Source organism: Pan troglodytes, chromosome 21, assembly GCF_028858775.2.
Source record: "Pan troglodytes isolate AG18354 chromosome 21, NHGRI_mPanTro3-v2.0_pri, whole genome shotgun sequence".
Taxonomy (NCBI): Eukaryota; Metazoa; Chordata; class Mammalia; order Primates; family Hominidae; genus Pan; species Pan troglodytes.
Window position 1 is genome coordinate 41,164,762 of NC_072419.2, and position 27,988 is coordinate 41,192,749.

General features: G+C 46.5%; 2 protein-coding genes across 5 annotated transcripts in view; one reads left to right on the plus strand and one right to left on the minus strand.

Moving 5' to 3' along the window:
• Positions 1-102: 102 nt before the first annotated feature.
• On the minus strand, positions 103-27,669 carry GSS (glutathione synthetase). Of its 4 annotated transcripts, none has more exons than XM_009437086.5 (13): positions 27,580-27,669; positions 23,436-23,572; positions 17,651-17,796; positions 14,627-14,702; positions 14,184-14,323; positions 13,409-13,525; positions 8,622-8,702; positions 8,442-8,519; positions 7,255-7,321; positions 3,608-3,802; positions 3,005-3,086; positions 1,067-1,256; positions 103-621 (listed from the first exon to the last, which is right to left on the minus strand). In XM_009437086.5, the coding sequence occupies exons 2-13, from the start codon at positions 23,562-23,564 to the stop codon at positions 498-500; spliced, it is 1,425 nt and encodes a 474-aa protein (XP_009435361.1). In that variant the 5' UTR covers positions 23,565-23,572; positions 27,580-27,669; the 3' UTR covers positions 103-497. The 4 variants fall into 4 exon arrangements, with proteins under 4 accessions (XP_009435361.1, XP_009435360.1, XP_016793235.1 ...); XM_009437085.5 differs by lacking the exon at positions 27,580-27,669 and adding an exon at positions 27,437-27,543; XM_016937746.4 differs by lacking the exon at positions 27,580-27,669 and adding an exon at positions 26,437-27,468.
• The window catches only part of MYH7B (myosin heavy chain 7B), a 46,639-nt gene continuing 46,283 nt past the window's right edge, over positions 27,633-27,988 (plus strand). The window contains exon 1 of the mRNA XM_016937749.3: positions 27,633-27,717. The gene's annotated coding sequence lies outside the window, so the exon portion shown is untranslated. The remainder of the gene's footprint in view (positions 27,718-27,988) is intronic.

Consider the following 27,988-nt stretch of genomic DNA (forward strand, 5'->3'; position numbering starts at 1 on the left):
TGATTACAGACCAGTCACTTCCCTGCTCTAATACATCTTAAGTGGGCTAACGTAGATTACAGCTCCCACCTCCCCTCTATGCACGAAGTAAGGAATCATCACTGAATCAGCAATGCAGTTTTATTTAAGGCAGAATTAGGGAAAGGCTATGCCCCTCCACTCCCCCTCCTCCTACCACTCAGTCCTATCCCAAGTCAGGCACTGGAACCTGCTGAAAAGGCTGATGAGGGGCTGACAGGAGTGGGGCAGGGTTCATGGACCTTTACCTCAGAGCAGCTTACCCTGAGCTATACCCACATCTCAAGGATTTGGGGGCGTCTAGATCTCATCTAAGGGAGACACAACTTTTCTGGTCCTCAGATGGAAAGCTGGGGGAAGGTACCAGTATTTACCCTTCCATAAAAACTTTGCAGGTCTTTAGGAGGATACCCCTCAGGAGGGCTAGGAGAGGAATGACAAATACAGAGGACAGAAGGTCCCGTGGCCTGGTTGTGCCCTCACACAGGGTATGGGTTGTCCAGGACTGCCACTCCCGCTGCCACACCACCATCTGCATGCTCGATGGCTTTGGTTCGAAGTAGATGCCCCACGTGCTTGTTCATCACGAGTGTCTTTTCCTGCCTATAGAAATGGAGGCAGGGGACACACATCACCTGGACTCAGCCCCAAACCCAGGACCTTCCCTGGACCCAGCTGAGCAGTACCTGGGTAACTGTCTATACCAAGAAAGTGCTAGGATTTTAGAGTCTCTATGCCTCTCTGGAGTCTCCTTCTAGTCCTAGGTTGTCAAACCATGTGTTCTGAGTCCTCTTGGTGCTATTTGGAGTTTCCTTCACGGTTGCAAAGGACTTCTCATCAGGGCTTCATCTGATACCCTGGTGAGGTGGGCAGGTCTTGGGTCCTTGGCCTCATTTAATAGATAAAGAAACAGGTAATAAAGCTAGTGATTGGCAGAGCTGGCACCGAAGCCCAGGATTCCTGACTCTTTCCAGTGTTCCCCTCTAGGCTCACTTGGCTGGCACTCTTGCAAGCAGGTAGTGGAAAGAGCTTCTCCTGATTGGCTCACCTGACATAGACCCCAAAGATGCCCAGCTCTGAAATGCACTGGACCACTCGGGCAGGGCTGCCAGGCCGTAGCAGGCAATTCTCAAAAGGCTCAGGTTCGATCTTCTCCATCAGGATGTAGGAGGCCCTCTCCTCACTGTCCTTCAGCTGTTTCAGGGCCTGTACCATTTCCTCCCCATATAGGTTGTTACCTGCAATGAAACTGGCCAGTCACCCTGGACCCTCTGCCTACCTCCTCCATCCCATGCCCTCACTTTTGGGGCCACATGGGCAAGTCAGCAGCCTCAGTTCCTGGCACCCGCTCAGTGAAGCCAGGGCATATCTGGCTCCCCAGGAGGGAAGCTCACTTTGACAGGAGAGCCCTTACTCATGCAGTGAACACATCTTCCACTACACTGTTCTGCCCTGGTTCTCCTCCTACCTACAGCTGTTCCTTCTCAAGCTCCATTGCTGGCTCCTTCTCTTAAATGCTGGGGTCCCAGGGGAATTGGTCCTCCACGCTTGCTCTCTCCCCCATGTACATTTTCCCAAGGAGATCTCTCCTATTCCTGAGTCTCCATCTATACCCTAAAAATTGTTAACTTCCGGCCGGGCATGGTGGCTCACGCCTGTAATCCCAGCACTTTGGGAGGCCGAGGCAGGCAGATCATGAGGTCAAGAGATTGAGACCATCCTGCTCAATATGATGAAACCCCATCTCTACTAAAAATAGAAAAATTAGCTGGGTGTGGTGGTGCACACCTGTAGTCCCAGCTACTCAGGAGGCTGAGGCAGGAGAATCGCTTGAACCTGGGAGGCGGTGGTTGCAGTGAGCCAAGATCATGCCACTGCACTCCAGCCTGGTGACAGAGTGAGACTCTGTCTCAAAAAAAAAAAAAAAAAAAATGTTAACTTCCAAATATTTAATGCAGGCTCCCTGCTTAGACATCACATGACTGGCCCCCAAACAAACTCAACTTGTCCAAGCAGAACTTATTACTTCTGCCTGAACCTGCCCCTCCTGGACCTTCCTACTCCCAATCAGGCAAAAGGTACCCCTGAGTCATATTTAACTCCTCCCTTCCACTACCCTCTCACTATCTAGGACAGGTCTCTTCAGTTGGCCCCATAGTCATAGCCCTAGCCCAGGCCTCTACGTTGCTCTTCTGAACAACTGTATCAGCCTCTTCCACGGTCCTTCTGCTTCCAGTGTCTCCCCTCATTCCAGGACATCTTCTACAATGCAGAAACTCTAAGTTTTGCAAGTTCCCACCACTGCTAACCACTTGAGTCCTGGATCAATGTGTCCCTTCCTGGCTTAAAACTCCCTAATGGCTTCCCACTGCCCTTAAGATAAAATCCAATTTCTCAGTATATATTCGAGGCCCTTTATAATCAGGATGCAAACCATTTTTCCAGCCTAAATCCCTGTCCCCTCCCAGCTCCCCCTCCAGCCTCACCAGTTTCTCATTAACCTCCGAACATCTCACACTTCCATGGCCCGGTGCCTTGGCTTGAGGTTGTCCCTTTTGTATGGAACACTCTTCCTCCTTTCCACCTGGGAAATTCCTACCCACCTCTTAAGACAAAGATTAAAAAAATCCTCTCCTCTGGAGAGGCAGACATGACCCCTGACCTCAAGGAGTTTCAAACTAGAAAGGAAAACAGACACGTATTCTCTCCAGTCTCCTAATATGACCCTACTCTACTTCCCAACAATCTACCCACAGGCACCTCAGGTAAAACTTGTCCAAACCCTTCAATGCTGGTTAATCAGATTCCCCTGTGCTCCCGGACTTGGTCACAGGGTCTTAGGGGACACTGTCCAACATGTGGCCTGTGTCAGTTCCAATAGTTTCCCCCATGCCCGGGACTGTGCCCAGAGTAAGTGCCAATGAGCACTGGCCACAGCCTGCTAGTCCCTCTCATTGAGGAGCCCTGCAAAGGGAGATCCACCTACCTCCACCCTCTCTCTGGGGCTTTAGCACAAACCGGCTAGGGGCAGCAAGGGCCTCGGCGATGGCCTGGTCCCCTTCTTCACCCTGGCAGGAGGCAGAAAGCAGTTATCAAAAGTTTAAAGGCTAAAGAGGCAAGAAGCTTAGGTCCAGCTGGTTATGCAGAGCAGCATCAGAGGAAGAGCAGGAGGGAGAACAGCCACAAATTCCTTCAGGCAGGATGCTACTATCTGGATGACACTCCCAACAAACCCCCTGCAGCAGCCGATGAAATGAGAACAGGCCTTTCTTTAGCAATAGCTCAGGGCTCTGCAGCAGGCAGCCTGATACACTTCTCAATTCTTGCCACCTGCCTTAGTCCCTTCCCTCTGGTTGCCATCCTCATCTCTACCTTTGCTGAGGGAGCTTACAATGGATTCCAGCCCCCATCCTTTCATTATGAGGCTGCCCTTCTGCTCAGAGTTCTAGGGGTTCTCCAGAGCATCACCAACCTTGCCAGCTCCACCTTCCCCTTGTCACAATGCCAGCTCCACCCTCCCCAACACATTGGGCTCTAGGTCTCTGCCACCTAGGAGGCCTGTGGTAGGAGAAACAGGCTGCCCACGTACCACATCCAGTGAGTAGAGGCCAGCAAAGGTGGCACGGAGGCGGGCCACAGCCTCAGGCTGGCCAGGGAGCAACATCTCCAGCATGCCCGGCCTGCTTAGCTCCTGCTGCACCTTCTTAGTCCCAGCCAGCTGGGTGGCAATGTCTGGGCACTTGGCAGCACGTGACCTCTCCAGCAGTAGACGTGCTTCCCAATTCTGCAGAGGGAAGAAGACAAAAGGAATTCGACTTTATTTTACTTCAGCTGACGTTTACTGAACATCCATCCATTAGGTGCCAGGTATCATGATTTGTATCTTCACCCTCATTATCACCCAGGATCATTCTAACATCCTTGTGAGCCAGGTGTGATATGTTGTAGTTATGTATCATTGTGCCAGACTGTGAGCCCCTGCAAAGGCAAGAATCCCCCAATCTGTGGGAAACAATAGAAGGTGTAAGGGTAGAACATTTGTCTATGTGCTCAGCTTCCCACTGTGTTCCATACTCCCTACCATGGCCTTCAAGATCCTTCAGGAGCTGGCTCCTGTCTACTTTTTCAACCTTGTACCATCCCTGACTCCTAGTCTCTGCCATTCTACCCACACAGGCCTGTCATTCCTCAAATCACAAAGCTCTTTCCCTCCTCAGGGCCTGCACTGCTTTTCCCTCAACCTGAAACCCCCTTCCTTTCGGCTTTTCCCATGCATAGCTGGATCCTTACCATCCTTACATCTCAGCTCAATGTCACCTTTTCAGAGAAGGCTTCCCTGTCCACTCTATTTAATGTGGATTTCCCATAATTCTCTTTTTACCCAGTTGTTTCATTGAAAGCAGTTACGTGAGACTAAAACACACACATGCACACATACACGCACACGCACACAAACATACACACACAAATCCCAATTTTTTTTCCCTATTTTTGTTTACTTTTTTTTTCTTTTGAGACGGGGGTCTTGCTCTGTCACCCAGACTGGAGTGCAACAGCGCAATCTTGGCTCACTGCAACTTCCACCTCCTGGGCTCAAGAGATCCTCCCTCCTCAGCCTCCCAAGTAGCTGGGACTACAGGTGCACACCACCACACCCAGCTAATTTTTGTATTATTTGTAGAGATGGGGTTTTGCCATGTTGCCCAGGCTGGTCTTGAACTCCTGAGCTCATGCAATCCACCTACCTAGGCCTCCCAAAGTGCTGGGATTACAGGTACGAGCCTCAGTAAATGGCCATATTTTTGTTTACTTTCTGATGCCCATTTCTCTGACCAGACTGTGAGCTCCATAGCACAGGGCTCTTATCATTTTCCTCATTTTCTGTTGTATCTCCAGTGTCTAACACAGTTCCTGGCACTTTGTAGTTGCTCAATAAATATTTGTTGTTGTTGCTGAATAAGTTGAAATTTGAGTGGGGTTCTGAAGGACAGGTAGAGCCTGACAAGTGAGACTCAATAGGGAAGGGATACTCAGGCTAAGAGAATAATATGAACAAAGGTCTCAAGTGGATGATCACAGGATGAATGGTTTATTACCACAAGACTGAGGGTATAAAAGGCAAGGAAACAGCAGGGGATCATGCCTCCCAACTCTGGTTCCCATTCTCATGCAATGGGGAGACAGTCTGTCCTTGGCTCCAGACCACTGCAAACTGCACACAGCAGGATCAGGTCTCTCCTGTGACCCCCACCCAATGCTGTCCTTCCTTTGATACTACTGGTCCACCTGTAGCACCTTGACCTGATCTTCATCAGTAACCCCAGGAACCCAACTACTAGTCTGGCATTCCACGCAGAATCACACGTGACCAGAACATCAGAAATAAACCCAGAGAAATACCCCATTATGGTAGAAGCAGGAAAGCAAAACCAAAGATAAGCAAGGACTTGCCCAGGGTCATCTAGTAAGTCACTAAGCCTTCTAGATCTCTCTCCATGTCTAAACCTGCTCTGAGCTGCTCAGTTCCCTAAAAATGTCTACCTCTTGGCCAGGTGTGGTGGCTAACACCTGTAATCCCAGCACTTTGGGAGGCCAAGGTGGGTGGATCGTAAGGTCAGGAGTTCGAGACCAGCCTGGCCAACATGGTGAAACCCTGTCTCTATTAAAAATACAAAAATTAGCTGGGCGTGGTGGCGGGTGCCAGTAATCCCAGCTACTCAGCAGGCCGAGGCAGGAGAATCGCTTGAAACTGGAAGTCAAAGGTTGCAGTGAGCCGAGATCGCACCACTGTACTCCAGCCTGGTCAACAAGAGCAAAACTCTGTCTCAAAAAAAAAAAAAAAGTCTACCTCTTTAAACACTACTTTCCTTCCTTGTTATCTCAAACTCTTCTAAGTTTTCTTTGTCGTGTTTTGAAATCTAGACCCATTTCTTTCTTTCTTCTTTTTTTTTTTTTTTTGAGACAGAGTCTCGCTCTGTCAGCCAGGCTGGAGTGCAGTGGCACGATCTCAACTTACTGCAACCTCTGCCTCCCGGGCTCAAGCAATTCTCCTGCCTCAGCGTCCTGAGTAGCTGGGATTACAGGGGTATGCCACCACGCCCGGCTAATTTTTGTATTTTTAGTAGAGACGGGGTTTCACCATGTTGGCCAGGCTGGTCTTGAACTCCTGACCTCAGGTAATCCACCTGCCTTGGCCTCCCAAAGTGCTGGGATTATAGGCGTGAACCACCGTGCCCGGCCTAGACCTATTTTTCTAATAGACAGTTTATCTCTCCTGTAGTCAGCAAGTTGCCACCACTGCTAACCACCTATCTAAAGAAAAGGATGTTCTATCGAGATACCACCTCTGTAGAGCCTCCTCATATGGAGCTCAACCCTTGGGGGGAGTCCTAGATGAATTACAGACCTAGAAGGAGCCCCCTCAGTTTTCTAGTGTAGCTCCCCCAGCTCATAGAAACAGACCTAGAAAGGGTCAGGAACTTGCCCATCATCACAGAGGCAGTCAAGCTCATGACCTCCAGCTCACTGCCCATGGTACTTCTAAACTTATTTCCTCCTTTATCATCTCCCAGCTGAGAGCAGAGCTTCTTAGCCTCTCCATGATGTGGATGTTAGGAGCAGAGGAGAAGAATGGGAATACCATCGGCCTGAAAGTCAGAAAACCTGGGAACTTCCTGTAGGGCCTTAGAGAAGCCTCTCCATCTCTCTAAACGTTAGTTTCTCCATCTGTATAATGGGGATAATTATATGCCTCACCGAGTGGTTGTGAGGATTAAATGAAATAATGGATGTGGAAACTAATGAAACTACATGGTAGGATAGCAAAATGAGGTGATATAACTGTCATTAACATGAATGAGGAGATGATAAAACTTTCTGATTCAGATAAAGGAAAGGTAAGAGTTGGCAGGAAAAAAATGGTCAGCAGTATGCTGGAACTGGCTTATATCAACCAGTGAGAGCTGATTGTTGTTAAACATTTGCCAGCACATCTCTGGAAACAGTGTAAATGGCTGAAGCTCTGTGGATTCCTGAGGATTCAAATTCTAGAAGACTGTGTAGAGTGATAGGCAGCAAAAGGCTTGAGGGAGGATAGGAGGTTCTAGCAGCAAGCTCCCTGAGAAAGAAGTGAAGTGAGGACTTGGAAAACCCAGGTTGTTATAAGCCTGAATTGGGTCTCTGTGGAGCTCTTGTGGGTCCCAGGAGGCAAAGAATGGTCTCACAGAAAATACCAACCTGTAGACTGTACTGACGAGGCATGTAGCCATCCCGGAAGTAAACCACAGCAATTTCCTGGCCATCCCTGGAACACAGGATGGAGAAGGCTGCTGTGTTAAATTATAACTGATTTGTTCAGTGGTTCAATCTATTTCAGGGTGCATCAAGATGAATTTGGCTTTTTCAAAATTCAGCCCACAGTGGGAGCCTGGTCAGGGGTTCACTGGAACCAGTGAAAGTAGATATCCACACTACCAGGGCTTCCACTGAAAACAGGGAGGTGTGCCATACAGAATACTTTAGAATATGCCAGATTTAGAGTCATTCTAAGAAGGCCAGAAGGAACAAGAAGGTCACTAGAATCAAATTTGGTAAATGCATACAAATGTTGGCTCGAAATTACCGAGCAGCAGAATCATACTGCCATGTGTAGTAAAACACACTTTATATTTCCACTGCTTAAAGCAGCTGAAACCAGACTGAAAAAATTTTTAATGTTAGGGGTGAAGGTGAAAATGCAAACATGTAAAATGATGAGTCTGATTAAGACACAGGCTTTTTAAATGTCTTTTCCTTTTCTTTGACCTATTTGATATTGTCTAGTTTATCTGAAAAGTAAATTAACTACTTTGTTTAGTTATGATAAAAGCACATTTTGAAAAACAGTGAGTGGTATTGTGAAATTCCATGGACAGTTTTAATTTTAACAATCACAAAGGTCTAGGTCTAAATATATGTGCTGCAATGCTACCCAAATATGTAGCACCAAATCTACCTGGTGGTGGCCCCTAGAGAAAAGGATAAGGCTTGGCTTGGAACACAAAACCAGGCTTGAGCTCAGACAGTGGCATCCAGACCAATCACAGAATGAGCCAGCTGCTCCTCTTCCTCCCTGACTGCCCAGCTCAGCTTCTCAGGCCTGACCTCACCTTACTAGGAGAGGCAAGACAACTTTTGGGAACTTAGGGCATATGAAAACTAAGATGATCTCTAAGGAGACCCTGATCCAGAATGTCAACAGCTCTGATAGAAGCACAGCGTGGCTGGCTTTCTCCAAAATTTCCTGGGAGGATGAGATATTTCAGGAATTATGAGAGAAGGAAGCAAGCCATCACATCTCCCAGAAGAAAGAATCATTTTGGGGAAGAGGGTGGCAGGATGAGTTTCATAAACCAGCCTTCCACTGGATTCTTGGGAATGCTTACACAAACAGCCTTCGGTCTTGGTCCAGAGACCCCTTTTCAGAGATATCTTCAAATGTTCGTCGGATCACATGGATGTTCCTGGGAAAAATGGGCAAGAGCCAGAGGGAATGGATGCTATGTTCTGAGTGCCCCACCCCTAATCCTGGAGCCACACCTAGAAGTCCCCCTTCCTTTACTTACCTGGCCAGTAGCTCATTCTCTATGGCACGCTGGTCAAATATGTTTCTTTCCTTCTCTTGAGCAATCAGTAGCACCAGAGCACTGGGGAAAGAGCACAGGTGGCCCGAGGCTACTATAGAACTTGTTCTTCTTTTGTTTCTCCCCTCAACCCCCGCACCGCCCCACCTCCTGGAATAAGAATAAGAACACCGCTTCCCTGAAAGAACAGATGTTCCCTCTCTCAGGGACCTTGAGATTACCTCAGGCATAGACACCTGATGCTATCACATATGATTTCCTGAAAATAGAAAACTTCAAAAATGAAGATGCCTCTGACCCTTCTCCAGTGGGCAGATGAAATATTGTAATGATGTCATGGGTTGATGAATTTCTGTGCAAATTAAAATTTAGATTTAAAACCATCTCAAAAACCCAAGAGGACTTTTTCTTAGAACTTAACATAATTCTAAAAATCTTTCTGGAAGAATAAACAAGTGGGAGTATTGAGGAACATTTTGTAAAAGAACAATGCAGGGGGTCCGGGGCTAATGGCTCTATTACTAGATTGTAAAGGATACAATAAAGGAATGAGGTTCTTACACAAGATGGAACCCTACAGAAACCCACAGGGCCAACTACAAACAACGACATTATCTCCTGGGCCCTCCCAAGATTCCTATAATGTACACAGGGCCACGTTTGATCTCATAGTATTAATGAGATCACTAGGGCTCATGTGGCTTCTTCCTCTCTGATTATTCATGTATTTCTTAAAGAGGCAGGGGCTTGAGGACTCAGGGAAAAGCTTATGCCAGGGAACTATCTGTTTGGCTGCCAGCTAACATATTTCCGTTGTCAAAGATAGGTCCAGTCCCCTAAGAGATTCCTAGGGCTAATGCTCAGCAGTACCAAACCGCATTTTTTTCTTTTACATTTTATTTTATTTATCTTTTTGAGACGGAGTCTCCCCCTGTTGCCCAGGCTGGAGTGCAGTGGCACAATCTAGGCTCACTGCAACCTCCACCTCCCGGGTTCCAGCAATTCTCCTGCTTCAGCCTCCCGGGTAGCTGGGATTTCAGGTGTGCACCACCACCCCTGGCTAATTTTTGTAGTTTGAGTAGAGATGGGGTTTCACCATGTTGGCCAGGCTGGGCTCGAACTCCTGACCTCAGGTGATCTGCCCGCCTCGGCCTCCCAAAGTGTTAGCATTACAGGTGTGAGCCACCGCGCTCAGCCTCCAAACTCCATTTTTGCTGTGACTGTACTGCTTTGTGTCTGTGGCTTCTTCCTGAGACCCATGGAACCCTAGGCTTTGGCTTAGGATTCTAAGTGTGTATTCCCTGACCTCCTCTGCTTAGCCTCTCTTGTCTATCTCTGCTTCTCCTGACCTTGGCTGAACCTCTTAGTCTAAACTCTGTTTGCCTGACTCCTTTCTGCTTAGCTAAAATATAGGTCTTAGTAAGTCCCCTCTCCTGGTTTGCCTGAAATCTCATGAGGTCAGATGTGATGTTAAGCTGAGTCTTGGCTTTGAGTTGGGTGCCTGAGAGACAAACTAAAAGTGGTGCTCTCACAAGTCATCTTGCCCTGAGAGAGTCCTAAGGGCCAATGGCTTTGCTCTTCACTTTGCAGCCTAAACTGTCCCGCTCATGGGTGAGGGTGTGTGTGGGAGGGAGGCAGTTGGCCCAGGCTGGCCCACCTCCAAAAAGAGGCGGAGGAGGAAGGCTGGCAGCTGGAGGTTAAAGAGGAACTGCACGCCCCAGCTAATTAAGTCAGCCCGCCAACTGCTAAACAATCAGAGCTGGGCTCAGAAAACATATTTGACCTCTCCTGCCTTCAGTTCTGAGCAGTTCTCAGCAGTCTGTTTCCTAGTAGGAAAGTTGTCAGCTAAGGAAGCATGCGGGCTGGGGGTGAGGACCCCTGAGTGGTAGGTAGTCCAGGCTCTGCCAGTGACTTGTAGTGTGTCTTGGTAATTGACTTGGGTAAGACAATTTCGTTCCTTGGGCCCTGGTTTTCCCATCTATAAAATAAGAGTGTTATGGCCGGGCATGGTAGCTCACGCCTATAGTCCCAGCACTTTAAGAGGCCGAGGCGGGCGGATTGCCTGAGGTCGGGAGTTTGAGACCAGCCTGACCAACATGGAGAAACCCCGTTTCTACTAAAAATACAAAATTAGCCAGGCGTGGTGGTGGGCGCCTGTAATCCCAGTTACTTGGGAGGCTAAGGCAGGAAAATCCCTTGAACCTGGAAGGTGGAGGATGCAGTGAGCCGAGATCGTGCCATTGCACTCCAGCCTGGGCAACAAAAACGAAACTCTGTCTCAAAAAAAAAAAAAAAAAATGGTGTTAAAAAGATCACAGTTCCCAAACTTTTATCACCAGTAGTCCCCTTTTCTTATTCTACTCATTCTAACCACAGGCCCTATGCTTTGAGAGTTTGTCTAAATTGAAATTGTAAGTCATTTTGCAGGCTTCCATTTTTAAGAAATTTAAAAAATCATGAGATAATTGACGAAAATTAATCTGCTCTACCAATGCAGTTTTTCAGTCAATACTGTGGAACCATATCTCTTAAAGGCAGAATAGGGAAGTAGAGAGAACATAGGCTTTAGAGGCAGATGAATTCTATACTTACCGGTTGTGTAACTTTGGGCAAGTTATTCAAACTCTCTTAGCCTCAGTTTGCTGTTGTATGAATTAAAACTAATGCTTGTCAAATGATAGCTATTATTATTATTATTATTATTTGGGTTTTTTTTTTTTTGAGATGGAGTCTCGCTCTGTCGCCCAGGCTGGAGTGCAGTGGGGTGATCTTGGCTCACTGCAACTTCCACCTCCCGGGTTCAAGTGATTCTCCTGCCTCAGCATCCCAAGTAGCTGGGACTACAGGTGCCTGCCACCATGCCTGGCTAATTTTTGTATTTTTTAGTAGAGACAAGGTTTCATCATGTTGGCCAGGCTGGCCTTGAACTCCTGACCTCTGATGATCCACCCACCTCGGTCTCCCAAAGTGCTGGGATTAGAGGTGTGAGCCACCGCACCCGGCCTATTATTATTATTGAAAGTACCACATAATGATCCACACAGATTTTTAAAAACATTTTTCAGATCCATGATCTCTTTTAATTCTCACTAACACCCCTTTAGGTATTATTATTACTCCTATTTTACAAATGAGGAAACTGAAGCTCAGAGAAGAAAAGAACTAACTTGCCAAGGTCATGTGCTATGTCAGCAGAAGAACCTATCTCACTCTCACAATGGGGGAAGCCAGTTCTGGCTCAGGTGCCACATAACTCCTACCTACCAGTGCCTAATTCTGGACACACAAGTATTTTCTGTCCACGTTACTGACAGGCTGGCAGGCAAAACCCTCTGCAGCATTTGTCTGTCAGCAGTTCCCCAGCTGACCCATCCCCTGGCTTCACTCTCTTAAAATACAACCTAGCCAATATACTTGAAAGAATATTTGTCTGATGACTTCTAAATGCTTACAGTCTGAGGTTTCTTTGGGCTTAGTGAGGCTTAGCAAGGACAGAGAGGCTCCCTTGGAGGTAAGAGCATGATTAAGAGTGGAGGTTTTAGAGGGAGGTAGACTTTGGGATCTGCCACCAACTCATCACTTAGCCTTAACAATTCACTTCGGTTCTCAGAACCTCAGTTTCCTCATCTGTAAAATGAGGGAGTTGAACAGTATTGACCTCAGAGAGCTTATTATGAGAATTCAATGAGATCCTGTATGTACAGAGCTTAGCACAAGGTGTAGCACTAGTAAGTGTACATTAAGGACTATTAATGCTATATTAACATTGCAATAACTGTTAGTATAGCGGCCCCTCGATGATCTGAAAATCACTTACCTAACATCTTCACTTGAGAAATAGGAAGAAAGCAAAAAATGCCTCTAAGCAGTTAAAAAGGATACCATAAAATTCCGTAGTCAAGCTTTGCATTTACTTTGCATTTTTGCATTTACTCATCCAAGAGGCCCTCACACTCTTCAGACCCAATCATAACAATCTGGATCATTTGTTTTCCCAAACCACAGCAAATCAGAAGGGAGGCATGGGCATGGGGGGTGGAGGATTCCAAATTCAAGCATACCAACAGCAGTCAAAAGTAAGAGCTAAGAATTGGGAAACAGACAAGAAAACTATGAAGAAAATGAATGAGAGGCCGGGCGCAGTGGCTCATGCCTGTAATCCCAGCACTTTGGGAGGCCAAGGTGGGCGGATCACGAGGTCAGGAGTTCGAGACCAGCATGACCAACATGGTGAAACCCCGTCTCTACTAAAAATACAAAAATTAGCCAGGTGTGGCAGCATGCGCCTGAAATCCCAGCTACTCAGGAGGCTGAGGCAGAAGAATTGCTTGAACCCGGGAGGTGGAGGTTGAAGTAAGCCAAGATTGTACCACTGCACTCCAGCCTGGGCGACAGAGTGAGACTCTGTCTCAAAAAAAAAAAAAAAAGGAAATGACTAAGAACTTAAAGCCTAGGAGTCAGAGCTATTAGCGCAGGCAAACAGCCTTGCGTGCCTCTCTAACCCTAGGTAGCACTACTGTATTACAGCAAGCTGCAATTGTTGACAGTCATAATGACGACCTCCAGTCAATAAGAAAAAGTTAAATCATAGTCAGCATCTGTTATTTAAGAAGGAAACCTTAAAATAATTTTGGCATGTAAAGGTATAAGTTTCTATTCCTAGAAAAATCCCCTTATTCTCTAATGATGGCCGGCAAGAAAAGAAGTTGCTAAACCCATGAATGCTGAAACTAAAGCAGGATCCTCCTGCTACCTTTTCACACCCTTACTTGGGTGAGCCGTAGAGCTCCCAGGCTTTGGCAATTCCCAGGGCCAGTCCCTTGCTGGGATTATTAGAGAGGATCTTGCCAGCTTCTTTGGTCTTACTCAGGACACTGAGAACATGTCTGTTGGAAGAGAGATGGCTGTTCAGTAATTGGATGGACCTGGAAGACCCCTCTGCCCATGACCTCATATATACAGCAACATGACTCTGAGAATCAGCTGAGCACTAAAAAGCATCCTCCCATCACATTCCTGGAAGATCCACTTCAGGTTGGAATATGCTGGGCTGCCCTAACCTTGGCCCCTGGTGTATATGCCTAGAGGAGACCTGAGAGCCTCTGTCCCCACCCCAACCTACCCTAGTGTCCCAGTGAGCTGGAGCCCCTTACTCTGGGCCTCCAGGTGCTGTCTGGAATCCTGCTGCAGACCATCTAAAATCATTGCAACCTGGAGCATCACTGCTGGCTAGAAATGGATGCTACCAGGCCCAGTCCCCAGACAGAAGTCCCTCCATTCCTCTCTCTGGGGCTCTCAAGATATTGTTCCCTCTGCCTGTACAATGGAGGGACAGGACTAGATGAGCTATGAGGTCCCTTTTCTCCCTGACATACCAAGGATCTCATTACAAGTGGAAACTGCTCTCGGGGTGGCCAGGGGCAACATGTGACCCAGGGCCCAGGAAAGCACAATCATAGCTGGAGTTCCCTGGCCTAGCCAGTGACTGTACACCCATCAGCATGTCACCCCACAGGTATGCCGGGGGCTGCCCAGGGGACCCACCGGTGCACAGCTGGGGTCCGGGAGGCCAGGCCCCCAAAGCTGGCAGAGATGGTGTTGATTTCGATCTGTTTCAGGGCTGGGGAGCCATCTGCGCTGCGCTGGAACATGTAGTCTGAGCGATTCAGGCCCAGGAACACGGTCTGTGGGGAAAACTGAAGGCTGACAGTACCTGCCCAGGGACTGACTCTGAGGACCTAGCCACAGAGCACACAGGTACCATGAACTCTACACAGAGATTTGAGGTACGAGCAAACACTCCCAAGCCCAGTGGAATCATTCTTCTTGTCATCCTAGAATTGGTCACTGGGATAAACCCAGTGAGGACCAGTGAGAGGCAGATTCCCATGAGCTGAGGGCCTGGACCAAATTCTTCTAGCAAAACAGAAAACAAAGAGAGATGGGAGGGACAGGTTACAGAATGGAGTAGGGCTGGGAATGGTTACCTGGGCAATGCCCTCTTTTAGGACTTGCTTGTGGATGTCAAAGAGACGAGCAGTAAAGTCATCCTGTTTGATGGTGCTGGAGGAAGAAACAGAGAACATTTTGCAGGCTTAATTGGACCTAAAATTTCAAGGAGTCCCATCCTCAGTCATTGACTCCTGAATCCTCTCTGAGTCTACTGGCCAAAACTTGAATGTCCGCCCCAATGTGGTAGAGAACAGTGGCTAAGAATCCAACTCTAGACCTGGGTTCAAATCCTAGCTCTACCACTCACTAGTAGGCAACCTCAGGGAATCATTTCACCTCTGTGTCTCAGTTTGCTGATCTTTAAAATGGAGAATATAATTATATTTATATCATAGAGTTGTGGTAAAAAGCCAGTAAGATATTACATTCAAAGAATTGAACATACTGCTCCAAAGAAGAGCTAGAAAATGACATGATGTATCTATTCTACTTGAATAGCTCTGATGGTTGGCAAGCCTTCTGGTTGACCTAATACTAACTCTCCATAGCTTTTCCTACCCTCTGCGACCTCCCAGGGTGAGCCTTCTCCTCCTCCTCCACGGCAGCCCTTGGAGATTAGAAGACAGCAGTTATGCCCTGTGCACCAATAAGATTTTTCTGACCCAAGCTAAATATCCTGGGTTTTTTTTGTTTGTTTGTTTCTTCTTCAACTAGTCCTCATATGATGTGATTTCCTCAGGGAAGCCTTCCCTATCTGAGTCAGATCCCCCTGCTATGTGTTCTCATAGAACTAAGAACCACTCCTTTACAGCACTGACTGCAGTTGCAATTTTACATTTTCTTTGTGTGATGATTAGTGTCATCTCTCCTGTTTGACTATAAACCTCATGAAGGTAATGGCTGTGTCTATGCAGGCTCATCGTCGCAGCTCAGTGTACTGCCATGACATGTGACATGTGTTAGGGGCCTATCCAGTATGGTTTTCTGAAGTCTCAACAAGAGCCACAGTAAGAAGGAATCCACGGGTAATTAACATCACACTTACTGCCCTTTGAGATTCAGGGTGGATTCTGCACACCTGCTCAAGCCTGAATCACCTTGTTACAGAAACGTCACAGCAGACCAGTGGGGGGAAGCCAAGTAGCCCAGGCCTGCCCTGAAGTTCCTCTGCTCCTCAGCCAGCTCTCTCCCAAGGGTGAGCTCTCTCATGCCAGCCCTTGGTTAGGAGGAGAGTCCCAGCTGGGCTTCAGCCTCCAAGGAAGTTGAGATACACTTTCCTTTTTCTGAAGAGGTGCTCCCCTTCATGTTTTGTAGGGGGCTCTTCTCCCTTAGGAACTAGGGTTTATATGTGTATGAGAGGAGAGAGGAACAGAGAAGGCAGGGGTTGCAAAGATGAGCTGCAAGTCTCCTTCATAATTGCATCATTAGGGTTCATAAGCCAGGCTGCTCATGTTTCCCACAATCCAGGATTGCAGGTACAAAGCTGGGCCCATTCCAAGAAACAGCTCAGGGGCAAGGTGGTGGGCAGATTCATACATTCATGACTCATTGGGTTTTTGGCTACAAGTCAATGGTTTCCAAGCTTCTTACCATTATGACCCCTTCTCATATTCACCCACACATTTTTAAAAGATTTTGTCTCTAACAAAAGTCTAATTTCTGTTGAAAAATTAATCAAAGACATGCAATTACAGGTTGGATATCCCTTATCCGAAATGCTTGGGACCAGAAGTCTTTCGGATTTTGGAAGATTTGCATATACGTAATGAGACATCTTGGGGATGGGACTCAAGTCTAAACACAAAATTCATTTGTTTCATATACACCTTATACTCATAGCCTGAAGATTATTTTATACAATATTTTAATTAATTTTGTGCATGAAACAAACTTTTGACTGTGTTTTGACTGCACCTGTCACATGACATCAGGCGTGGCGTTTTCCACTGGTAGAGTCATGTGGTGTTCAACAAGTTTTGAATTTTGGAGCATTTCAGCTTTTGGATTTTTGGATTAGGGATGCTCAACCTGTACAGTATATACACATCTAGCATGTATATGTAAATACATAATATTTCTAGATATTTAATTCTACAATGAATATATATACATATATATATGTATTATTATTTCTTTTTTTTTGAGATGGAGTCTCGCTCTGTCGCCCAGGCTGGAGTACAGTGCCGTGATCTTGGCTCACTGCAGCCTCTGCCTCCTGGGTTCAAGCGATTCTCCTGCCTCAGCCTCCCAAGTAGCTGGGATTATAGGCACCCGCCACCACACCCAGCTAATTTTTTTATATTTTTAGTAGAGACGGGGTTTCACCATGTTGGCCAGGCTGGTCTCAAACTCCTGACCTTAAGTGATCCACCCACCTCGGCCTCCCAAAGTGCTGGGATTACAGGCCTGAGCCACCGCGCCCAGCCTATATATATTTAATTCTAAAATAAATAAAGAAATTTTAAGAAATTGCCCCAGAATCTGAAGGAAAAAAAAAAAAAAGATCAAGGGAAAGAGACAGAGAAGGGCGGATGGGCTGAACCATTTCAGAGGTTGCTTCCTCATGCCCTGAGTGTGGCCCAGTCTGTACCCCATCCCATCCAAAGATGAGAGGCCTGAGGTGACAAGAAAGTGTCACTGCTTAGGAGAAGTAGAAAATCTGACTTTAACCCAATAACCTTCCCTACCTCTGTTTTCCTCCAAAACCAGGCTGACTTCCCCTAATTCCAAATGGAAATATCAGTCTTCAAAGTAGGGTGTCACGGATTACAGAATGTCAACAATAAAAGGGATCTTGGATTTAAGCCAGTCTCTTCATTTTTCAGATGAAGAAACCTTAGGCCCAGAGAAGGAAAGGGAGTGGCTTGAGGCCATATAAATAACTGGTCGAGCCAGGATTAGAAGCCAGCTTTCCTGACTCCTATGACTTTTTGTTCTTTGGAGGTACCTTTCCTCTATCCCACCAAGTCAGCTGACACAGTAACACCTCACGGCTCTGCAATCTTCCAGTTCCTTGGCTCTGGCAGCTCCTGGCCCCCCCATGCTTCACTGTCCCCTACCTGGAAAGAGTTTGCTCCAGGAAGGCAGCGTTCTGGCTGACAGCATCCACTAGCAGGTTGAAGTCCATCTGCACAGCATAGGCTTGCTCCAGCAGGGCACTGGGGACCAGTGAGGGGAAGAGCGTGAATGGGGCATAGCTCACCACCTGTGATCAAGAAGAGAGAATGGGACAGGGGTAGGGCACCTGTTAACGGGTTGTCTTCCTGCAAATGGAATCCCATAGAAAGTCTGGCCTACATTTACTGAGGACACACCAACTGTAGATTAGTGGTTACCTTGGGAGAGTGGAAGAGGGAGAGTGGAACCCAGAGAGCTTCCAGATTCTGTGATAGTTTATCTCTACGTATTGAAGAGAGAGAAGCAAAAAAGCAAAAAGCAAATAACAAAAAGAAACCCACAAGTTATTGAGCACTTACTATGTGCAAGGTACTATTTTAAATACTTTACATAGATTCATCATTCAGCCCTGTGAGGAAGATACTATTATTATCCACACTTAACAGAGAAGGGACCTGAGAAAGAGAGGTTAACAGATCCAAAATTATATTCAGCTAGGAACTGGTGCTGGGATTTGAACCAGAACAGTTAACAGATCTAAAATTATATTCAGCTAGTAACGGGGTGCTGGGATTTGAACCAGGATGGTTACTAAACACAACACACACATACATACATGGAAGCCTGCTCCTTGCTGGTTGATGTTCAAGCCCAGGCCCTTCCATGCATCAGGAGCTCACACTCCAGTCTCCTTGCCTTTTGATTTTGATTTGGTTACTGGGTAGGACAAGTGAACTCTGGTTCCCTTAGTAGAAGCCAGGAGTGTTTTTTCCACCAATGTTAGTGATGGTGACTCAGGTTAACAGGCCTAGAGTTCAGCTGCATTCCGCATTCTTTGGACTTTATCATAGACGAGAAACCCAAATACCATCAAGGACACTGATCTAGAGGGAAAAGTGCATTCTGAGATCCCTGCCAACAACTGAACTAGAACTTGGGTAAGAGATGAAAAGAAAATCCTGTGACTTGTATTATAAAGCATTCCTGAGTTTAACCTTTGAGTTAATATCAGTTTGTCATTATGGTGGTATAAGTTTATGGTGTTAGAACTTGGTATCTAGATATTTATTTTTAAAGTACTGTTTTTTTTTTTTCTTTTTGAGGTAGAGTCTCACTCTGTTGCCCAGGCTGGAGTGCAGTGGTACAATCTCGGCTCACTGCAACCTCCATCTCCTGGGTTCAAGCAATTCTCCTGCCTCAGCCTCCCAAGTAGCTGAGACTACAGGTGTGTGCCACCACACCCAGGTAATTTTTGTATTTTTAGTAGAGATGGGGTTTCACTGTGTTGTCCAGGCTGGTCTCAAACACCTGGCCTCAAGTGATCTGCCTGCCTCAGCCTCCCAAAGTGTTGGGATTACAGGCATGAGCCACCATGCCCAGCCAAAATATTATTTTTTTTAAACAGGTAATACAAATACATGATACAAAATTCAAAAGAGACATAAGAATATATAGTGAGAAGTATGTCTCACTCTCATTCCAGTCTCCTGGGGAAAAGACTGGCCCCAGCCACCCAGTTCTCCTCCCCAGAGGCAAATGACAGACTAGTGTCTCACACATCCTTCCAGTCATCTTTGTATTGATATATATGTATACACATATATTTTCTCTTTTTTTCACCCCCACAGCAAACTATACTACATTGTGCTTTTTAAATATTTCCTTATATGTTCAAATAGAGCATTTTCATTATTTTTAATTGCTGTATAGTATTCTACTCTTAGGATATACCATAATTTATTGAATCTAGTATATAGGTGGTTTCTTTATTTTCCTATTACCATTAATGTTTCAATGGGTATCCTAGAATATACATTCTAGATATTTTTGTATATGAGAAAGTCCATACATTCTAAATTTCTAAAAGTAAAAATATCAAGTAATTCAGGTAAATCTATTTTAAATTTTGGTAGATAATTTCTAAATTACCCTTCTCAGCATCTTTTTTTTTTTTTGGAATGGGGTCTTACTATGTTGCCCAGACTGGAATACAGTGGCTATTCATAGGTGCCATCATAGTGCACTATAGCCTCAAATTCCTGGGCTCAAGCAATCCTCCTGTCTCAGCCTCCCCAGTAGCTGAGAGTGCAGGTGTGTACCACCGCCCTGGCCTCAGCATCTAAGATAAAACTGAGGAAGGCTATTTGTGAGAATAAGGTTTATTCAGTCTGAAGCCTTTATGAGTTAGAATGGGAATGACTGCAGATTACATAAGGGGTGACCTAATACCCTGAGTAGCTATGTGATGACTACAGGAGCATTTCCTTGGCTTGAACACATAGAGCTCTGCTGCCCCCAACAAGTCTCATCTTGGCCTCAAAAACTCAGAGTTTTTCTGCTAAGACATCCCTCTGCCTCTGTCCCAGGGCTCATTATGCCCTCCTGAATTTAGGATCAATAGTTTATAGCTGTTCTCTGCTATCTACAGGCTAAAGGCTGAAACACACAGTCTTCTCACTTTTGATAGAGACATTAACATAAAATAACATTACTGGCCGGGCACGGTGGCTCATGCCTGTAATCCCAGCACTTTGGGAGGCCGAGGCGGGCAGATCACAAGATCAAGAGATTGAGACCATCCTGGCCAACATGGCGAAACCCCAACTCTACTAAAAATACAAAAATTAGCTGGGCGTGGTGGCACACACCTGTAGTCCCAGCTGCTCTGGAGGCTGAGGCAGGAGAATCGCTTGAACCCAGGAGGCAGAGGTTGCAGTGAGCTGAGATCATGCCACTGCACTCCAGCCTGGCGACAGAGTGAGACTCTGTCTCAAAAAAAAAAAAAAAAAAGAAAAAGAAACATTTTTCTACTATTTAAAAAAAAGCTATAGCACGTGCATGACAAAATTCTGCTTTGTAGCCAGGAAGCAACAGGGAGTGATGGGAATTGTGGCAAAAAGAAGTACTTGCATCTTCTCTAAAGGGAGCAGCCAGAACTCTGCTCTAGCCAATTGTTGCCATGCAGGAAAGTAGGCCAGAGTTGCCAGATGATAGAATTTTTCAAGACAAGTTGGGTTGCCAGATTTTTTGTTTTAATTTCATGATTTTTTTTTTAATGTTGGCTCTGACTTTTTAAAAATACTCTGGTGAAAAAAACTGTTAACAATGCTTGCCCCTGGTCAGGGAAACAGTGGCTGGAGGAAGGGGGCTTACTCTGTACTGAATACCCTTTTGAATTTTGCGCCCTGTTCAAATGTATTTGAATGTATTACTTATTGTAAAAAACAAATCAACTCCCCAAACACTGCAGGAGCCAAATACTCAGCCTAGATATGGCTAGTTTGCAGCTCTGATCTACAGGATAAAGTTCATACTCCTCCTCCACCCAGTAGCTAAGGCCCCGCGGCTGTCTGACGCTGGCCTGCCTTCTTTCCCACTATATCCACTTATGCACCCTGCATTTCAGCTGCATTCTCTTGAACATTTTTTTTTTTTTTGCCTCTTCCTACTTTTGGGTCCTTGCTATGCTGTTCCTTTTCCCTATTTGTCTTTTAAGGTCTAGTTCAAATACCACCCCCCATCTCAATCATCTAATCATAATGAACTACTCTTTCTTCCAGTTGTCCTATATAGTATCTTGGGAGAGGAAAAAAAGCATGGATGTTCAGAGCATGGACTCAGGAGCCAAATTCCTTGGGTTCACATCCTGGCTCTGCCAATTATTTTACCATTTAAATAACCTCAGGTAGGTTACTTAGCCTCTCTGGGCTTCGGTTTCCTTATCTCTGTTGTGGTGAGGAGTCAGTGATTCCAAAGTGTTTAGAATAATGCCTGGCACATACTAAATACTCAATAAATGATAGTTAACTTTGTGTAGCAGACTGCCTGTGTTTCCTCATAGAGCTGACGTTATTTAATTTTGTTTTGTGGTATATTCTCTAACTCGGCCAGGAGGCCCAGAGGCTAGGGCTCTGGCTGACTCACCTCTCTGTCCTCAGTGCCTACAATGGCCCGGCATAGAGCAGGCATTTGGTAAAGATTTGGAGTAAAATCATTCTCTCTCTCTCACACACACACACACACACACATACACACACACATACATTTTCTGACTTTTTTTCTGGATTAGAAATCTCATTGTGGATTGCGCCTTTTCTAGGCTCCATAACCTCCCAGAAAGACCAAGTGTTGGATCTTCACATGGTACCTATTGATTAACAGAAGAAACAAAAGCGTGGAAGAGAAAATGCTTCATTTTAGATTCATACAAGTAATTCAGAAAATCTAGGTTCACAGCCCAAGCAATTCTATTCCATACCATCAGCCTGCCTTAGGTGACAGACATTGTCATTTACTTGGGCCTTAGCAAACAATTACTGAGTGTGGACTCCATCAGGCCTGTATTAGGTTCTGGGCACACAGAGACAAAAAAGAATGGGTCTGGCTAAAAAAAGAAAAGATGTTGGCAGCTCTTTAGTCACCAATATGGTCTTAAGGTGTACTGTTAAGTTAAAGAAAAAAAAGTGGGCAAAAGGAGGCTGGGCACGGTGGTTCACACCTGTAATCCCAGCAATTTTGGGGGGCAGAGGCCAGTGGACCACTTGAAGTCAGGAGTTTGAGACCAGCCTGGACAACATGGTGAAACCCTGTCCCTACCAAAAAAAAAAAAAAAAATTAGCCAGGCATGGTGGCACATGCCTGTAGTCCCAGCTACTTGGGAGGCTGAGGTGGGAGAATTGCTTGAACCCAGGAGGCAGAGGTTGCAGTGAGCCGAGATTGTGCCACTACACTCCAGCCTGGGCAACAGAGCGAGGCCCCAAGGAATATATTTACTTGTTATTAGTTACTTGTTATGAATAAGCCATCTGAAAGGATCAACAAGAAACCAAAACACAAGCTGCATTAGGGTAAACTCTTGTACCATTTGAATTTGAACCATGAAAATGTCTTACCTAGTCACCAAATTAAAAAAGCTTTTTATTTATTTATTTATTTATTTATTTTTCTTCCCTAAGGATGAGGTTTTAAAAAGGTGTGGTTTGGACTCAGCAGTTCTACTTTTACGTATTGAACCTGGAGAAACACTCACATAGGTGCCCCAACAGACATATGCATGGATGTTCCCTATAATGCTATTTATGGTCATAAAATAATGAGAAATCACCTAAATAGACATGAGTAGAGGGAAGCTAAACTGTGATACACCCACATCTGGAATACTATGCCTCAGAATGAAGATGACCCTAATAGAAGGCATTAGAAAGTTCTAAGACAGACAAATAAAAAACCAAAAACATATCATAGAATAATATATATGATACAATTTGTTTTTTAAAAAAGACATATTTCTATATATACATATCAATGTATATAAATGCACAGAGAAAGGCTTGAAAGAATATATCACAAACCAGTTACAGAGAAGGTAGAGTGATTATGGGGTTTTCAGTAATAGCTCACTGGGCAAAGTGCTTCACATGAATCACCCTGTAATTCTCTTACCAAACCAGTGAGGTAGGTCCTATTATTATCCCATTTTTACACCTGAAGAAACTGCAGCTGAGAGCGGTTAAGTAATTTGCCTAAGTCACACTTCAAACCCCATATTTAAATTTGATTACTCCAGGACACTGCTTTTTTACTTTCTACTTCTAGAGATCAATTTTAGTTACTGGAAAAAATAAGGCAAAAGAGATATGGTCCCTGATGCAAAGGAGTGACCCTCAGCCTGGCCGGGGCCAGACAGTGGGCCATGGTGAATGCTGTGGGGAGGAGCTAGGGGCTTACCTCCGAGGAAGTGGGCTCCTGTGAGGTCCTCAGCAATACTCCCTCAGCCAGGGCCCGGTCCACGGCCTGCCGTGCCAGCTCCTCTAGCTGCTGTTTATCCTGCAAGAGGCTCCCCCAGTTGGTGGCCATCCCAACACCTGCAAAAGATGGAGAGAAGAGAGTTGGTAACAGATGGCCTGAAGCCCAGCAACCACCGAAACTGGCTGGCGGCCACCCCCAACACAGCAGGACCCTGACCTCTGTTGGAAGGGAACAGCGTGGTATACAGGAGTGAACACTGGCTGGTTCTAGCTCTTAACAACTTCCATGTGCACAAAATAGAAAGCTTGACAAAGCATTTCCATTGCCACGCTCTCTTTTGATTCCCAACACAATGGCATTATTCTCACAGTAAGGAAGCAGAGGCTTGGAGAGGTGAAATGACTTGCCCGAGGTGATGACTGGTATAGCCTGGACTTGAACCCATGTCTCTGGACTCCCAGCCTAAAGGCTCTTCATTGGAGAAAGAAGCACTAATATCAGATGTGACTGGGGCAAGTTCCTTCCCTTCCCAGAGCTACAGATTCCCTAACTGTGAAACAAGAAGAATCGGATAGATCAGTTTCCAAACCTGGCTGAACATTCTGGGGAGCTGGGAAAGAATACAGATTCCTGGGCCCCATCCCAGAGACTCTGATTCAAGAGGCCTGATGGGAAGGAGGGGTTGAGGCTTTGTATTTTTTTTTTGATATGGAGTCTCACTCAGTCGCCTAGGCTGGAGTTCAGTGGCTCGATCTTGGCTCACTGCAACCTCCGCCTCCTGGGTTCAAGTAATTCTCCTGCCTCAGCCTCCCTGAGTAGCTGGGATTACAGGCACACACCACCACGCCTGGCTAATTTTTTGTATTTTAGTAGAGACGGGGTTTCACCGTGTTAGCCAGGATGATCTTGATCTTCTGACCTTGTGATCCACACGCCTCGACCTCCCAAAGTACTGGGATTACAGGCATGAGCCATCACGCCCAGCTGAGGCTTTGTATTTTTAACAAGTTTTCCTGGGATAGGAGTCACTGCAGTACATTATTAATTCCCTTCAAGCTCCAACAACTCATGTCAGCAGATCTCAAATAAATTACATGGGAAGGGGGAGGGAGCTCTTTGTGGAATACCATGAAATGCGAATAAGGTGAACTCCTCCCTTATACAAACCAGAAGGAATCTTAGTAGCAGGAAATGACTACATTCCATATGTGGACATTTATCATCAAAGCACCAAAAGACAGAAAATATTTTTGAGAAATCACATTAGCAAGATGGAAATTGCTGAAACCCAAGTGTCCAATGTAATAGGAGAAGTTGTCTGATTGGTTGCCCAGAGACATACAGAGGTGTACAAACTCACACCCTGATACTCATTCATTTTTCAGCAGGCCTCAGGAGTTTAAGATCTGGGTAAAAATCTGGAAACACAGTCACTAATTTTGTTCTGCCCTGTTGCCATTTAACAGAACATGGCTGCCCAACTCAGTGGTACCCAGGAAGGGAGTTAGAGAATAATAGGAAACCTCCATCACATTCAGCTCTGTCCCCCTGTCCCCATGACAGAGCTAGTGCCAGGCCAATTATGAAAGTCTGCCAGCCTCAGCACAATGCTTTGAAAGAATGCGCATGTGATCTCAAGAGGGTCCTGATAATATCCCTGTTGAGTGAGACATAGATGAGGGCAATCATAGTAAAGAACAAGGTTCAAGTCAGACAGACAGACAGACCCGGGTTTGAGTCCATAATAATACGACTTCTCCCTTTCCCTTTCCCTTCTTTCCTTCCTTCCTTTTCCCTTTCCCTTCCCCTTTCCCTTCCCTTCCCTCCTTCTTTCCTTCCTTCCTTCCTTCTTTTTCTTTCTTTCTCTCTCTCTCCCTCCCTCTTTCTTTCTTTCTTTCTTTTTTTTTTTTTGACGGAGTCTGGCTCTGTCGCCCAGGCTGGAGTGCAGCCGCACGATCTCGGCTCACTGCAAGCTCCGCCTCCTGGGTTCACGCCATGTAGCTGGGACTACAGGCACCTGCCACCATGACCGGCTAGTTTTTTGTATTTTTAGTAGAGACGGGGTTTCACCGTGTTAGCCAGGATGGTCTCGATCTCGTGATCTCGTGATCCCCCACTCTCGGCCTCCCAAAGTGCTGGGATTACAGGCGTGAGCCACCACGCCCAGCCGACTTCCCTTTCAAGTAAGATTGCTGTGTGGATTAAAAGAGAAAAATCAGTGTGAAATTTATCAGCAGTGTTTGAAGCTCTATACATGAGACCATTTTTTGGCTGTACTCTCTTTATAGGTAGGAGACTTGTCAGAGGTCACACAGAAGCCTAGTGGCAGAGCCAGGACAAGAACCCATTACTTTGACATTAGAGTAGTGAAACCCTCCATGAGCCCCCATCGTTCCACAACTCTGGAATTCCAACATCTGTTTGCTGTTGGGCTTTTATTTAGTTGGCAAACACTGATTTGCATTTAATGCCACTCCCTTGACTAGGTACTGGGGATATGGAGGAGGATAAGACATAAAAATAATCACCATGGGCCAGGTGTGGTGGCTCACACCTGTAATCCCAGCACTTTGTGAGGCCGAGGCAGGCAGATCACCCGAGGTCGGGAGTTCGAGACCAGCCTCACCAACATGGAGAAACCCCATCACTACTAAAAATACAAAATTAGCCGGGCCTGGTGGCGCATGCCTGTAATCCGAGCTACTTGGGAGGCTGAGGCAGGAGAATAGCTTGAACCCAGGAGGTGGAGGTTGTAGTGAGCCGAGATCGTGCCATTGCACTCCAGCCTGGGCAACAAGAGCAAAGCTCTGTCAAAAAAAAAAAAAAAAAAAGAAAGAAAGAAAGAAAAGAAAAGAAATCAGATGAAGGTGCTAAGTGGGCCCTTTGTTTTTCTCATTCTACAGCCTCAACCCTCCCTTGGCTTTATTTATGTTTTGCTGATGACATTCAAATCTACATCTTCACAGCAATACTTTCCTACCTTCAAACTAGAATATCCAATTTTTTCCTGCGAGTCTCCATACAACCAGAATAGAATTTGTTGTTGTCTCCCACAAATCTGCTTCTCCTCTGATGAACCCCACCCAGGTACCCAAGCCTTGAGTACTTGTTTCCTACATCTCACTCTCCCCAAATCCTATGGATTTTGCTGCCTAAGTATATAGTACTTTGAATTCCTTTATCTCCATTTCCAGAGTTTGTAGCCTAGCCCCGGCCACTGTCATCTCTTCCCTGGGCGTGAAACAGATTCAGAGTCAGGTGTCTTCAGTGACCAGGATATGTCGGCCTCTGTCCCCCTTCCAGGACTTGGCACGTGCTGTCTTCTCTTTGGAACTCTCCCCACCACTCCTGATCAGGGCTCGCGATTTCGTTCCGGAAGCTGTCCCTGTTCTCCGCCCCGGGCTTCTACATTCTACAGCCCATCACTTTTCCCTGTACCGTAGGAACAGTGTTTGTCTTGATCACTTCTCTACCTAGTAATTAGCCGCGCTTAGTACTGTATTCATTCATCACATGAATGAATGAAGAATGAATGACAGACGGGCCAGATCACCGAAAGCCTCAAAACGCCCACAAGGAAATCGGTCGGACTTTATCGCCAGGACTTAGGCCAGTGCCTGGAAAGGCCCCGAGGCAACGACACGGTCGGCTGCCCAGGCTGGCCCCACTTCACGGGCCCGCTCGCTTCCACCCTGGACAAAGTTTGGCCCTAATCGCTCCCCGTTGTAGTTCTAACTGGCTCCAGTGTCACTGGCCTGCATGCCCCGACACCGGCCCGATCTAAAGGCAGAAGATCCGGAAAGTCTGGGATCAGTGCGCGCCAGCCCAACCCCCTCACTAGTTGCCCCGCGCATACGAAGGGTTTCAGCCACAAGATCTCCCGGCCTCCGGAGTTCCAATCTCTTGCCAGACCCCTCCCTCACATCGTTCCTCCCGAGGAAACGTGACCCATGCCGGCCGCCGTGGCCGCCCCAACCTACTAGTTCGCCTTTCCTCCGCGAACGGTTCTCCCGGCCCTCGCGCCGCTACCCAGGCTCAGGGGGCGGGGCCTCGATGCGACCCAGTGCGCTTGCGCTGACCGCCCGGGCTAGGCTTAAAGAGCAGGCGGGGCAGAGACCCATACCTTTGGCGCTGAGTCGAGGCCGGGAAGGGGCGGTCGATGAGAGGGCGGCCTTGGCGTTAGGAGTGCGTCGGCTGCACCCTGGCGGATGGACCTTGGGAAGGAGGGGAGGGGACCATCGGGGTCGGCGGGGAGCTACGGGTATGCATAGCTCATAGAGCGTCAGAGCTGACGACGACTAGTGGAAGATGGGGAAACTAATGCTCAGAGCGGGACAGTCACTACCTCACGGGCACACAATTGATAAGGGTGGGGGTGGCCGTGGTAATGGAGGCCCCAGGGAGGGGCAGGGGCCCATAGTACGTCAGGGGCTGAGCCTGTATTAGAACCCAGGCTTGTTTCCCAGCCCAGTCAAGTCCCAGAAAAATCCCCCTGATTTTATCTATTTTTTTTTTAACCTGGGATAGCAGCA